The sequence below is a fragment of the Columba livia genome, chromosome 11 (genome assembly GCF_036013475.1).
Source record: "Columba livia isolate bColLiv1 breed racing homer chromosome 11, bColLiv1.pat.W.v2, whole genome shotgun sequence".
NCBI classification, from domain to species: domain Eukaryota; kingdom Metazoa; phylum Chordata; class Aves; order Columbiformes; family Columbidae; genus Columba; species Columba livia.
In genome coordinates, this window is record NC_088612.1 from 13,833,528 (window position 1) to 13,847,302 (window position 13,775).

At 44.5% G+C, this 13,775-nt stretch overlaps 1 protein-coding gene across 1 annotated transcript in view; it reads right to left on the minus strand.

The window, feature by feature from the left end:
* Nucleotides 1-12,005, minus strand: part of RFX7 (regulatory factor X7) — a 52,057-nt gene extending 40,052 nt beyond the window's left edge. Inside the window, 1 exon segment of the mRNA XM_065076950.1 lies at nt 11,501-12,005. Coding sequence (XP_064933022.1) covers nt 11,501-11,646 — 146 coding nt within the window. The 5' untranslated portion in view covers nt 11,647-12,005.
* Nucleotides 12,006-13,775: the final 1,770 nt, after the last annotated feature.

The window sequence follows — 13,775 nt, forward strand, 5'->3', positions numbered from 1 at the left end:
CACTGCTAGGCTGCCTCTGCAGCCATGATGAATGAACAAGCAAGTCTATCATTATTTCTTTCCTCTAAAACCTAATTTATTAATGGAAATTATGACCAGCACCGAACCTCCATCTCCTCGGAACAGAGTGCAACGTACGCAGCCAGTTCATTGCAGACAGCCTGTGCTGCGCTTGGCTTTGCCAGCCTATCCTACCTCTGTAGGCAACTTAGTGGGGACACGACCAAAAAAATGGAGAATTTCGCCCTCTTCTTCTCAAGTATCATACCTACTTTGTAGGTACAATGTTGTCCATAAGCATTTTGATACCTATTTTTAAAGCTTTCATGGTTTTCTTTTAAAAACATGGCAGAGGGCACGTGACCTGCCTTCGTGCCAAGTACTGAAGCCACAGCCATGCAGGTCACTGAGTTTAGCACCCTAGTAAGACAATTTGCAGAACATCTGCATGGATTCTTTATTCATAATATATCCATTTCAGACATCCCCAGGATGTTACACCACAGCTTACTTAGTAAAGTGCTCAGAAACAGAAAAGGCTGCCTTTGATTAAAGAACAGATTCCAGAAAAACTGCATTAAACTTCTGACTTTCCAAAAATCATAGCACCAGAGAATTATATTTAAGATAGATGCAGACAGAAAGGTACTAAATCAATATTCCCCGAGAGATAAGTGCACTGTTAAAATTCACCTGTAGGCTGCAGCACGTAGCTGGCTCACATCTTTCCACATCTAACAATTTACTGACCTATGCTTGTATGAAAGTTTCACACTAATGTTACCCACAATTACTTGTCCGATGGGTCTTTCCAGAAGGAGACATTGTCTGAGAGCAGTACGGGATTGATCAGCCTGGATTTTAATTCCTGTGAACCACATCATGCGTAAACATGCCAGTGGGAGAGCAGATGTTTGCATTAAGGGAATGAAAATGTCTTTTCCTGATTATTAACGCAGTTTGATTTCCATTTTCAAGGTGAACTACATGCTGCTTTGCCACTCCCTTACTAAGCAGCTGAACTAATCAAGCCAAAACTGCAGCTCACCTTTCGAAGTTTGATGAATTTAGGAAGGACCATCTCTTCCAGAAGAATACAATCTACTCAAGTTATCTCCTGATCCTACATTGGGCCTGATTTGCCACAACGCTACTGGTATTTGAAGTATTCAGTGGTAACTAAGAACTTTTCTCAAGTGACAAGAATCACCGTGAAATGACAAATAACAATTGTTAGGTTCCATGCTGCAAACACCCATTATAAATATTTTCACCCTGAACATCTGGAGCTACCGACTGACAACATCCCAGTACACACATGTGTCTAGGTGTTCACAGAGACAGGACTTCCACACACTGACCCACTGTACACACAATCTAAATTTTATTTTTAATTAACCTACAAGTTTCACCAACTTGAACATACAAATGATGCTACATGAACATCACTTTCTTAATCCCTCCAAGTGAAGTAAGCATCTAGCAAGGAAAAGATGCAGTCCATGGGGATATCTGCAATGAAAGGTAAACAGGGACTGCTTAAACTTATTAGTACTAAACAAAACAAAACACAAAATTACCTTGTTTTTCATGTTTATTCTCAGCCTGAGAGATCAATAGTATTACAATTTTTTTAGCCATTATTAACCAGGAAAATTGACTACTCATAGTGGACATCCAGGTACATATCTACAGGGTAATCAGACACCTAGCTGCTACTTGGAAGTAAGGAATAACAGAAATAACAGGAATAACAGTTGTCTGAATATCTTCATGGATCAGGGACTTATTTATATAGGTTACCTAATCTTCAGGATCAGCATTTTAGCATTTTTTGCATGATAAAATGATAATTTATAAGATTAATTTTTACCCAAAATTTCACTCTAAACTGCATTTAGACAAACTTTCGTCCAACATAATTAAAAGCACACAAACTAGCATTTCAAAATTACTGTAAAAAGAAATATGTCTTCAGCACATTTGTTGATTACTTGGGATTTTTTTATTTGATTCAGTAAGCTATCTCTAGTTGTTAAATACAACTGACGGTTTCTGTTCAAAATATCCCATTCCATACTTTTAGAACTAGACCCATCAATCCCACTTCATTCACTTGCTGAATGGAAGATGCAAATACACTTTTCTCTTGACTGCCAATTAATTTCTCAACTTTTTATGAGTTAATCATTGAACTATACCACTGGAATCACGCATAATGAAGGTAATTCTGCAGAAGAGTCTCCTGAAGCCAAAAGCTGGCTTAGCTCTTCAGCACACTGTGGTTCCAGGTGTGCAGCTTGCTATTACTGCCAGTGAGTAATTTAACTGTCTTTTAAATATCAGCTAATTTATTTAGTTTACATGACCACTAATAGCAATGTAGGCCCTAATACAGCTTGTTGTTTAAAATGCTAACAGGCTTAATTAAAAAAAAAATCAAGCCATAAAGAAAACAGGCACATTTCTCACATACCCTTATGAAAGGAACACCGTACTTTGTCAGAGGTTGGATAAAAGGTTCCTGTGGCACCGTTTCTTAAGTCCTGCAAGACTATTTCCAAACCATTTTTGGCCTTTGCTTCAGACAGCCCCATGGCAGCAGAAAGAGCTGCAGCTTTCAGGCAAGGGCTGTGTGCCGGCTGGCTGACCTCGACCTTCGTGTAATCAGCACGAGGATCACAGAGCAATCATTTACCTTTCACTGAGAAACACTGTGAGAAGCACAGAGCATCTGAATACGAAGATAATGTGGGAGACAGCGGTTGTAGGCAGAGGATGCTGTGTAAGTACCAAGAGGCACAGCTCACTTCAGCAGGGCACCCGTCCCTTGGGGGACACCCACACCACAGCTGCCACAGCACACCTGGCCCCCAAGCAGAAGCCTCAAGTGCCAGTTCCAGGTTGCCTCCAGAAGAACCTTCCCCAGCTCTTCCCTTGGCTTAATAAGCATCCAAGTCTCTCGAGTACTTTTCTGCACTGAATTAGCAATAAAACTAGCATGTGGTTCTGGAGGATGGAGTTGTCCCTATTTTTCAAAGCAGATTAAAAAGCACTTAAAATTCCATCCATGAAAAAAAATAAACAAACATTAAAATTTTTCAATTTACAGGCCTTCAAACAGTTACCACTTGTGGTAGTGAGTAACTGTCTTTTAAGTCTTTATTTTAATAAAGTACACAGGAGTATTTTTACTGAAGTTACAAAGACTAGTCTAAGTATTTTCAGGTGATTTCTAAACAAGGACAAGAAGAAGGTGAGGAAAATGCAACAGAACAAATTGCCCATCTTACTATCCAGCACATCTCGCTCACAAGCTAATTCTTGTTTGTCCGAAGGTTGCTTGAGGCAGACAATGCCACACAACCTCATACTAAGAAGAAGCTCCAATAGTCTGTATCACTGACAGTTTTAAAAATAACTTAAATCACTGCTTTAAAGGCTACCAAAGTAATGAACTGTAATTCTTGCTGTCCCATGCAATCCAGCTTTTTAATTTACAGGAGTCCCAACAACCTTATAATGGCACTTAGGAATGTTTGACTGGGAAACACAGATTGCCTCCATGCCTGTGAGACCATCCATCAAAAAGGACCACAATAAATCACAGACTTTGACACTTAACCTTTAATTTCCTCTCGGGGGGAGATACAAAGATGCTTCATTTAATAAATGAGTTCTTCCCAGGAACAAGATTTTCTTCCCAAACTTGAAGTACCTGACAATCAGTAAGTGATACCATCCCAAGCCAGCTCCAGGGAAAAACTAAGCAGGACCCCTCGCTCTGGAGCACAGGTACACCCTGAGAGACCCACGTCTGTAGACACACCCCCGCCTCTGCAATCGCCACGCACTGTGTCCCGCAGTGTGTTTAAAGGTTATAATCAGAAAAAATAAGAGCTCACACGGCCTGAGCGCTACATACAGACCCATCCTGGGTCCCGCCTGCCGCAACACCCGGCCTCTCCACCCTCCGACTGGTACAATGTCGCTGCAGCAACCACAAGCAATCGAAAACAAGCAACAGGGAAAATACCGGGAAGTTTTGAATGTTTTTTCCACTGTCTTAATGATTAAACATTCAACAGCAGAAAACACTTGGCAGCTTACTGAAAGCCTGTTGATGGCACAGCAGCCGATAACAAGCATCCTACTTGATGACAGATAATCCTTTTTCCATTAAATCAAGAAAGCATTAAAATTGAGATACCAGCTAACTCCATTTAGAACAAAACAAAACAAACCCTCAAAATTCCCAAAGATCTGAGGGAACACAACAAAACACCCCAGTGCTTTCAGAATTCTTAGATTTTTTGGAGGATTCTTCTCACTGGCTTGAAAGTACCAATCTGTGCTGGCCTTCTGGTTGGGCTCTTTCTGGATGACAGAGCACTCGCTGCATTTTCATCTATTCAATTTACCTTTTGAATCACCTACTGATAACTTTTCAAACATGCAGTCCAGCATTCTATCTGGACTGCTCCAGCGGCAAGCTAGAAAGCTACCTTCACCTCCTCGCCTTCACAGTTTAAAAATAAGAAGTTCCTTTTTTTGTCTATGAGGTTTTGAAATATTAGATATTAGAAAGACTTGAACCAAAAATCCAAATTTGGATCCTGATCTGAATTTTGCAGCTCTGGCCTCTCTCCAAATACTTCTGTTTGGCAAGCGGCAGAGTGGAGTAACAAGAGAAGGCAACATACATAAGTTATAGGATCTGTATAAAAACATTAAGCTCAACCCCTGCTCTCAAAACTACACATAACACACAAACACAAAAAGACTAACAAAACCACACCCAGCCCCAATTAATTAAAAGATTAATCAGTGCTTCAGTAGAAATCTGATCACGCAAACCTGAACAGTACTGCCACCTCAACCCAGTTACAGTATTTTTTCCTGATTAATTTATATGGCACCCAGAAAATTTGGGGGGGGGGCGGGGGGGCGGTGGTTCTAAGTGTTCTTTTCAGGTAGACAGTTGGACTCCCACCCGTCAATGGCATCCACACACACACAAATCAAACAGAACTGTCCTAAATGGCAAGCGACCCAGCTATGGGGGCCTGGGATGACACTCCTGCAATTCTGATCTTATTAAGAGCTCATTAGAAATGCTGCTCTGAATCATGATGTCACACCGTCTCACTTACTTCAACGAAGGGAACTCCTGCAGTGGAAATGTTTATGAAACAAGGAATTACATATGTTTGATGCTGGAAAGTCAACAATTTAATGCACCCTATGCATTTTAAATAAACAGCAGTAAAACTTAGCTAAACCTTTTATTACCTGAATATTGTTTTTTCTTCTCGTATACTTTATTAGATCCTATTGTTTCAAGAAACACAGACAAACAGAACCCACGAGCAAGAGTGAAAAAATTCACTCTTCCTAAAAGCACATTTACAAAGATCTTTTTTCTGCAAAGCTATTCCATCCAACTCCGCGCCAGGATATTCAATAAAACCTCAACTCCATTCTCAAAAGGTTACATAAAGGTTAGCGTTCATTTTATCCAGGTTTATTTTCTAACCGTGTAAAAATGCCTGTGGACCAAATTGGCTTCCACACCTGCTGACCTAGAAACTCTACCGCTGTGGTGGCCGTGCCCCGGTTTGGAAAGTTGCTTCTCCTCCCACGCCGATCTGGCAGTGCCGGCTGCTGACCTGCCCGCTCCCGCACGGGGGACAGCGTCCCCACCAGCAACAGGAGGCATTTCAGCAAGGAACAGTACATGCTTTTTTAAGCCACTTTGGTGAGAAGCAATTCTTCCATGGGGGCTTCCCTCCAAAAGGAGCGTTACTTCCATACAGGAATGCGTGGTCATAGATAGATAAAGGGTGTACCTGGACCTCGTTCAAGAGAATGGAAGATCTCCAAAACAACCCATGGAGGGGACGCGGCGGCCATCCTCCAGGAAAATAAATCAAGTTGAAAAAAACGACAAATGGTGCAGGATTTATTTCACCCAATTCGAGAGATCTGCACCACAGATGGTTTGGCCCTGGCACGCAGTTTAGAATTTGTTTATAATAAAAGAAAATTAGGCAAATAAAGTGATCGGATGGATTGTTTTATGGAAATGTCTTCTCTAGGAGATGGCCCTCACCTCAGAAGTGCATTTTTCTCCACAATGGCTACAAAGGAGCTACCTTGACCAACTTGTACAGAAACAGATGGAGCCAAATGAAACAAATTCCACTTTCTGTTCCTATCCATTTGGGGAAGCAGAGTGTGAAGGAGAATGACATGCTGCTAAATGCTCTGCCCAAGGAAGCCTGACCTCCCCCGAAATCATCAAGAACTACTCTAAAGTATGGGCCACAGCTCAATTTTTTTCCTACATATTTGACTGCTTATACACCACACCAGGAAACACATTCAGGACAGGCAAGTCTCACCATCACCCATGAACAATGGAACCATAAAGCCAGGGAAAACTGGCTTAGGGATAAGAAATTCTTGCAGTTTTACACGGGATCTCTTAGCCAAGAGCCTCAAAGCACGTTTTCAAAGGAGGTAAACACATTTCTGACATTACACAGACTTAGTGAAGTGAGTACAGTCTGTATGCCTGTCAATGATAATTATTAGTTCTTCCTCACAGTAGTTAGTAGTCTGTTATTGAAGAATTATAAGCTTTGTTTCCCATCTCCAACAATTAATTAACCAGGATGAAGGAAGGAATAGTGGCTGGTGCATTTTGGGCTGGGGACATAGAATAACCACAAAGAGTCTGTAATCAGTTACAAGAAACTTTAAGTTCTCCAGTCAATTTTGACAGATCATTTAACAAAATATAGAGGTTTTTTTTCTTTGCTCTTATTCCCTTTCTCCCTCTCCTCAGCTACAGAAAATTGAAAAAGAGTAAATGCAGATGGACTGGTCTACAGATTAAACCAAACTGACTCAAAGAAATCTGAGTTTTAAAAAATTCATAAAGGGTGTTACAGGAATTTCAACCACAGAAGAAAACTACCAGAAAGGTGCTTGCACCTGCATTTGCAAAGAGCCTGAAATACATACCCCTAGAGCTTCTCTCTTCATTGTCAGGTATTCTGTTAAAAATATCAAGGCTATTGATCATTTCTTCTGCTGACCTAACCATACAAATTAGTAGCAATTCCTATTATGAAAAATCTCAATGGCATTTCCCAAATTGTGGAACATTTGCTCTGCCAACAGCTAAGTGACAATCCACACTTGCTGACAATGCCTAATGAGAAGTGATGGATGCGATTGCGGGAGGGAGCAGGAATTATTTAAGTCATAAGAAAGACCAGAGTCTTCCAAAAATTTAAAATATTGGTGTTACAAACAGCTAATTTGGTTTTCTAGCATGATACCAAGAGCCCAAAACAAGGGCACAAGTCATCTCCTACTCCCCCTTCAACATGAAACAAACAGGGCCTTAGGACACATAATTTTGGCACTGTGCAGCCTAGCTCATGTGGTTTTCCAGTACAACTTCTAGCTAGAAGAGCGATTTGAGGATAAAAATTATGGATCTGAAACCCACATCCACATCCAGCTGAAATGGCTGCAAAAGCAATGGTTTGTCTTTGCCACTCCATGCCACCTGGTCTTCAGCTTGGTTTACACATGAGCTATTGGGGAGGGGGAGGAGAGAAATTAATCTCTCAAGCAGAATTATTATATTCAAATTCTAACAGATGCCTTCGGGACAAAAAGAGCCAAGATGCAGGCAAGGTGAAAGAAGCTGAGGCCAACCCGCACACAGATGCGAGCACGAGATCACTACTTACAACAGTAAACAAGTACTCATTGAGGAATCATCACCAGTTACTCACAACAGTGAGCAAGAAAACAAAGGCATCCATTCCTACAGTGTTCGCTGCTACAGACTGGATTTTAGATTAGAACAGTGAGCAGAGGGATTAAATTGCCTAGAATTGTTGGTCTTTTTTTTCATGCCAGCAAGAGCAGACCCTCAGACGACACCTTCCTCCCTCGGTCATCTCCGCACCTCAGTCCTTGTGCCACACTGCTTCTAGGTACGAACATCACTGGCTGTCTTCAGCCACAGGATATTCTTTGGCAACTTAATGTAATATTGAGTAGACTGTGCCTTCACCACCACGTGTTTGTGTACAGAAACATCATATACAAATAACACATGTTTGGAAATACAGTACCCTCACCCGAAGGAAATAATTGAAACCCCATTAGTCTATAGGCTCAGACAGCTGACTGGAGACATTTTCCCGCCTCGGGCTCTAACGTCTGGACAAAAAGCTATTAATAAATATGAAAGCTTTAATGAATCTAGAGGGAAATAAAATCAGGCAGACTAAGGCCCAGTGGCCAGCCGAGACCAGGGCAACTCACAAACCCACCCAACCTGACACTAATCAGCCCGGCTGGGCTTCCAAAGACGTGTTCTCCCGTCTAGACTGCTATTCCGTCAATGGGAAAAGACATCTAATATTATTTCTGCCTGTTTCATTGACACCGTAAGAACACATCTGACTGCCTCAGCAACTCATGTACGCAACATGAAACAAAAACAGACACCACTCTGCTGGATGGGTACAAGTAGGACAGACAGGAAAGAAATACAGTTAGACAGTGATGAACTTCAATTATTGTAACCAAACAGCAGTTAAATACCTGTATGTGATATTACAATGCAAATAAATACTTCCTGATTTGTTTTTAAGAACAGCTAAGTAACTCTTATCTTCTCCACCTCAGTCCAAACTAATAGTCAATTGATATGCAAAAAAAAAAAAGAAGGACAAAAATCCCAAACCAAACACAAAACCCAGACTGGCTGGACTCCTAACAAGAACATTTTTAAGTCTTCAGTACATATGTTGGCCACGTCTGCAATTTTAACCAGCAGGACTTAACCTGTTGTTTCATTTTAAGGCACTCAACATGTTCACAATTACTCAAGCTACTTCTATCAAACTACATTTAAATTTAATAAACAGAATAAATTAAGTATGAGTTGAGATAACAAGTAACTCATTGTTCCATGCGAGGTCTGCATCACACACTATATTTATATTCGTCTGTAGAGTGGAAGGACAAGCACAGACTTGTTTGTGATCCTCAAGTCCAGTATTTCAGTAGCTGCTATATTTTGCTATACTACTGTTTTCATTGACAAGACAATTGGAAAACTGAAACCATTCTTAAAAAAAAATAAGAACACAACCAGAAAACAACGAACTAAAAAACATCCAGTATGCACAAACCTGTAGGAAAAAAAGAGGTGGGGGCGGAAACAATACGGAAGAGTACTAATCTAGACGTGCTAAATGCTTTGGGAAGCAGAGGAACTGACCGCACCAACCTGCCAGCAGACACAACCGGCGGGGCAGGGGAAGAGCAGAGGAAGAGGAGGGGAGGCAGAAAAGAGGAAGCTCTCTCGGCACATTACACCTAGTCCCTGTTAACAACAGAGCACTGCCATTTTCACAAGCAGCCTTCCACCATCTCTCCCACTGTTTATGCATCACCAGCACACAGCACCTGCTGAACAGAACGGCAGATCCAAACGGCAACTACAGAAGGAGACTTTCCACAGTTTACTCCAAGCATGGAATGCACGACTTCCCTGGCAATGCTCCTCATCCTTGCTGCTCACAAACAACCACCGCATCTATGTGAAGATGCAAATTAACATTAAACTCCAGCTTGAAATGAAGACCGCTTGATTGCAACACAGAATTTCTAGTAGTCCCAGACAAAAGATTTTAAGGTATCAAATAAAAGGTTTTATTATAATAAATAATCTTATCTTCAAATACCGCATTTCACCAGTATAACCTGCAGGGAAGGGATACTGCCTGCGAGCAGCAAGGAAGTGGCAACACAGTGCAGGAAGTGAGTTCCAGGGAGGAACAGTCCTGCGGAGGAGAGGAACGGCTGTCAGAGTAGCAGGGGACAGGGCTGCAAGGTGCTGCCAACACCTCTGCTGGTCACAGGCGCTTGGCACCAGGACAGCCACCGACACCCCCAAAGCGCTGCATTCCTTTGTACCCAGCGCGGGCTCGAGCTACTCATCAAGTTTACCTGAATTACATTAGCAGCTTTCATTTAAAAGGTTAACATACACTCTCTTTTTCCTTGAAAAGAAAACCCATAATAAAAGCAGAGGTTTTACTTCGTAGCCATTTTGTCTTCAACTTGGACATGATACCTAATCTGAATGCAATGTAAACATGCCCTCTGAGGCTCATTTCCAAACAGCACGTTCATGGAAAGAGAAGAAAATACAAAAAGGCCACCACTGAATACCATAATAAATTAGGAGGGTGTGAAGATTGTGTGATCTAGACAGGAAACTCTGCAGTTTGTATTCCTTCTCTGAGTCACATTGCAGAGAAAACCAAAACAAAAGGTAGCAAGTGTGGATTAAGGACAATGAATTAAAAACAGCCAACAACCAAACAACAAATGCAAATTCAGTATGCCATACAATAAAAGAATCCGAAGGAAAAATTATATTTAGATTCTTTCATAGCTACATCAATCCAACCATCAAATCTAACTGTAATATGGAGCAATATGCAAGCTAGATCAGTATGTTCTTATGAGGATGAGCACACGTATGTAAACATATATATGGTATGTATATATAAAGGAAAACATTACATATGAGCAACCTATATTTATAACTCCCAACTTTCACAATACTTTACCAGCCCTCTCAGCCAAAAGCAGCTTTTAAAAACATACAGAAAATATAAATGCTACAGCAGGCTCTCTCAGATATTTTTTTAAAAGCAGAATATTTTATTTGCAGGGCAAGCTAAACTCAATCTACCTCCCCCAAATATTCTTCAATAAAATGCTGGTTTACTATTAATTTTGTTTCTATTTTTAGAAAAACAAAACAAACCGGATTCCTGTGCGGAAACTTGCAAACCACCATCACAAGTTTCAGTCAAAATTGCATTTCAATTGCCAGACTGGACACTCAGAAGCACAGAGGTTTACAGGAAGGCTGGAAAAACGCACCCTTACTGCAACACTCTGCATTCCTTGCTGCATCAACATTGTGCTGGGGGGTCTCATGTGAACGTCAAAAAAAAAAACGTAAAAACAGCGGGCCGTATAGGATGCCGAGTAATTAAAATGCCTCCAGCAGGTGAGCCTGCGCCCGCCCGCCCGAGGAGAGCCGCTCCGCAGCTCCCATTATCGCTGAGCACACGCAGGCGGCACACGGAGGCTGCCTGCCTGCCTGCCTGCCTGCCTCACGCCTGGAAAATAACAAGCACCGGGCACGGCAGCCGCCGCGCGCCCCGGCCCGCCCAACGGCGCACCTGACCGCGGCCACGCGTGTTTTCCGCGCGGAAGGGGGGACGGGACGGGGCCGGCAGGCGGCTCCGCGCGCAGCTCCGCGCTTCCTGGCACAAAGGGGCCGCGCCCCCCCCGCGCCCGCGCAGCGCCCCCACCCCCGCTCCGCTCCCCCCGTGCACCCGAGCGAGCGCCGGCCCGGGGCGCAGCGGGGCCCGGCCCTTACCAGATGGAGCTGCGGATCTTGTGCTGCAGCGCGCTGGCCTCGCAGCCCTGCAGCCCCGGCACCAGGGCCGGCAGGGCCCCGCCGGGCGCGGGGGTGCCGGCCAGCCGCCGCGGCGGCTGCCCCTCCGGCTGCTGCTCCTCGGCCATGAGGGCGCGGGGACGCGGAGCGGCGCTGGGCGCACTAGGCCTCTGCCGCAGCCCTTGAGTGAGTCGCCTTCCCCCGCTGCCCGGGGGACATCACGGGCGGAGAGCCGAGCCGCGTCCCGCCGCTACGCCGCAGGATGGCGAGCCCGGCCCTCGGCAAGGCGCATGGCGGCCCGGCCGCCGCCCCCGCGCAGGGTCGCTCCGCGCTCCCCCGCTTCGCAGCACCTGGCCCGGCCCGCCCCGCGCCGCCGCCGCTCCTCGCCCCGCGGCCGCCGTGCCCGCCCGGGCGCCGAGTGCGCAGGCTCGGCGCTGCCCGAGCAGACGGGCCGCCCCGCGCCGCCGCCGGGGAGGGGGCCGGGGCCGGGGGCGCGGCCGGCGGTGGCGAGCCGGGGCCGGGGCGGTGGGGGCGGCCCCTCCGATAGCCCCGGGCCGCGGCCTGCGGGCCCCCGCCGCGGGGTGGTGGGCTCCTCCCGGAGCGGCCCGGCTCTGCGGGGGTGGCCCCCGCTGCGCGCTGGCGGCGAAAATAACACATACGTGTGTGTGTACGTTTTTTATAGATAGAGATATACATAATACACGTAGTTGTGCATGATTTACATAGAGTGCACCGAGCGCTGGTCTGCGCACGGAGACACGTGAAGCTGCGGCAGCATTACATCAGCGGGCTGCACCGCAGCCGCCCGGCTCCTCCCGGGTGCTCCTGCGCCTTCCCCGGCCTCACACCTCGGGCAGCGCTCCTGAAGTGCTTGCTTGTTAAAAAACAATGAATTCCTCGGTGCTCACACGACCCTGAGGGAGGCAGCCATGGCACGGGGTGGGGGCAGGGCCACCCCTTGTCCTCTGCCTTCCTGTGTGTCCCCTGCACATCAGTGGGTCGGTGGTGCCATTAGTCCCACGGGCCTTGACCCCCAAGCTTTCATGAGCAGCCCAGGCGGCTCAGCCTCTCCCTGTGTTGCCCCTTTTTTCCCAATCACTGCAATTCTGGTAGCATTCTGGTGGGAATTCACAATTGTTGGGCTCAGCCCGCTGGGGCAGCACATGGCAAAGGGATGGAGGCACAGGTACCCTTCCTGACAGTGGTACGCAAGGAAGGAGGACTGACCTCCGTACGCTGATCATAGATGTGGGCCTGAAGATGACTAATAATGTAAATACACACATGGAGACATGGCACTGCTAAATTTAGGAGACAAGTATTTGTAAATCACTATGTCACCAACCAAAGAGAGACTTCAAAAATACATCTTCGCTTAAGTTTCCACTGCTCCAAAATCAGAACATTAATGGCTATGACAATGATGATTTTCTTCTCCATATAAGACCTCTCATCAGAATCACAAAAACTAAGCTCTCTTGTTCCTGCCTCCTGTTAAAAGCATTTTTAAAATTAAATTTAAAATTTCTGAAGGGCATCCAAAATAAAGTAAGAGAAAAATACCAGTAAAAATTGTAATCAGGAGTAAATAGAGAAAAGTAATCCATTTAAAATCCCTAACTGCTATGCTTCTTGCAGGAAAACTACATCAATAAGCATGTTAACTGGCACAGGAAGACAGAGGTGAATGTCCTTGGTGATGTTTTCTAGTTTTGTGGCAATTTCCACCTAATACCAATGGTATTAACACAGCCAGGGTTTGGGGTTGCCTCTGTTGAGATCTTCTGTTGGACCCTGTGACATCTGACTGTCCAGAGCTTAACCCATGGGGATCCCAGACCTAAAAATGTTCTGGCCAGTGTGTGTATCAGTCCCAGACTAAAATGAAGGGGCCTACATACCAGAATAAAGTTCAACAGATGTGCATCATAGTCACAGGGTAATAGTCTATTACAATAAATTGGAAAAATATACATCATTTCAGTGTTGCTTTCAGTCTAAACCAGGAATTGAAAGACAAATTTATTATTTAGTTCATAATCAATTTAGTTCCTAGAATGTGATTAAATTGACACAGAGATTAAATGAGTGGGCTAGACTCAAGGTTGCATTTTTGTGGTGGAAGTGGTCACTGGGCCTCAAAAGCTATGTCTGTACTTCCATATCTCACCATCAAGTCAGCTTTAAAACAAAACAAAACAAAACAAATCACTACTTTTTCTGTGGGATTTTTGGTGTGAAGCCTTTGAAGTGTTAG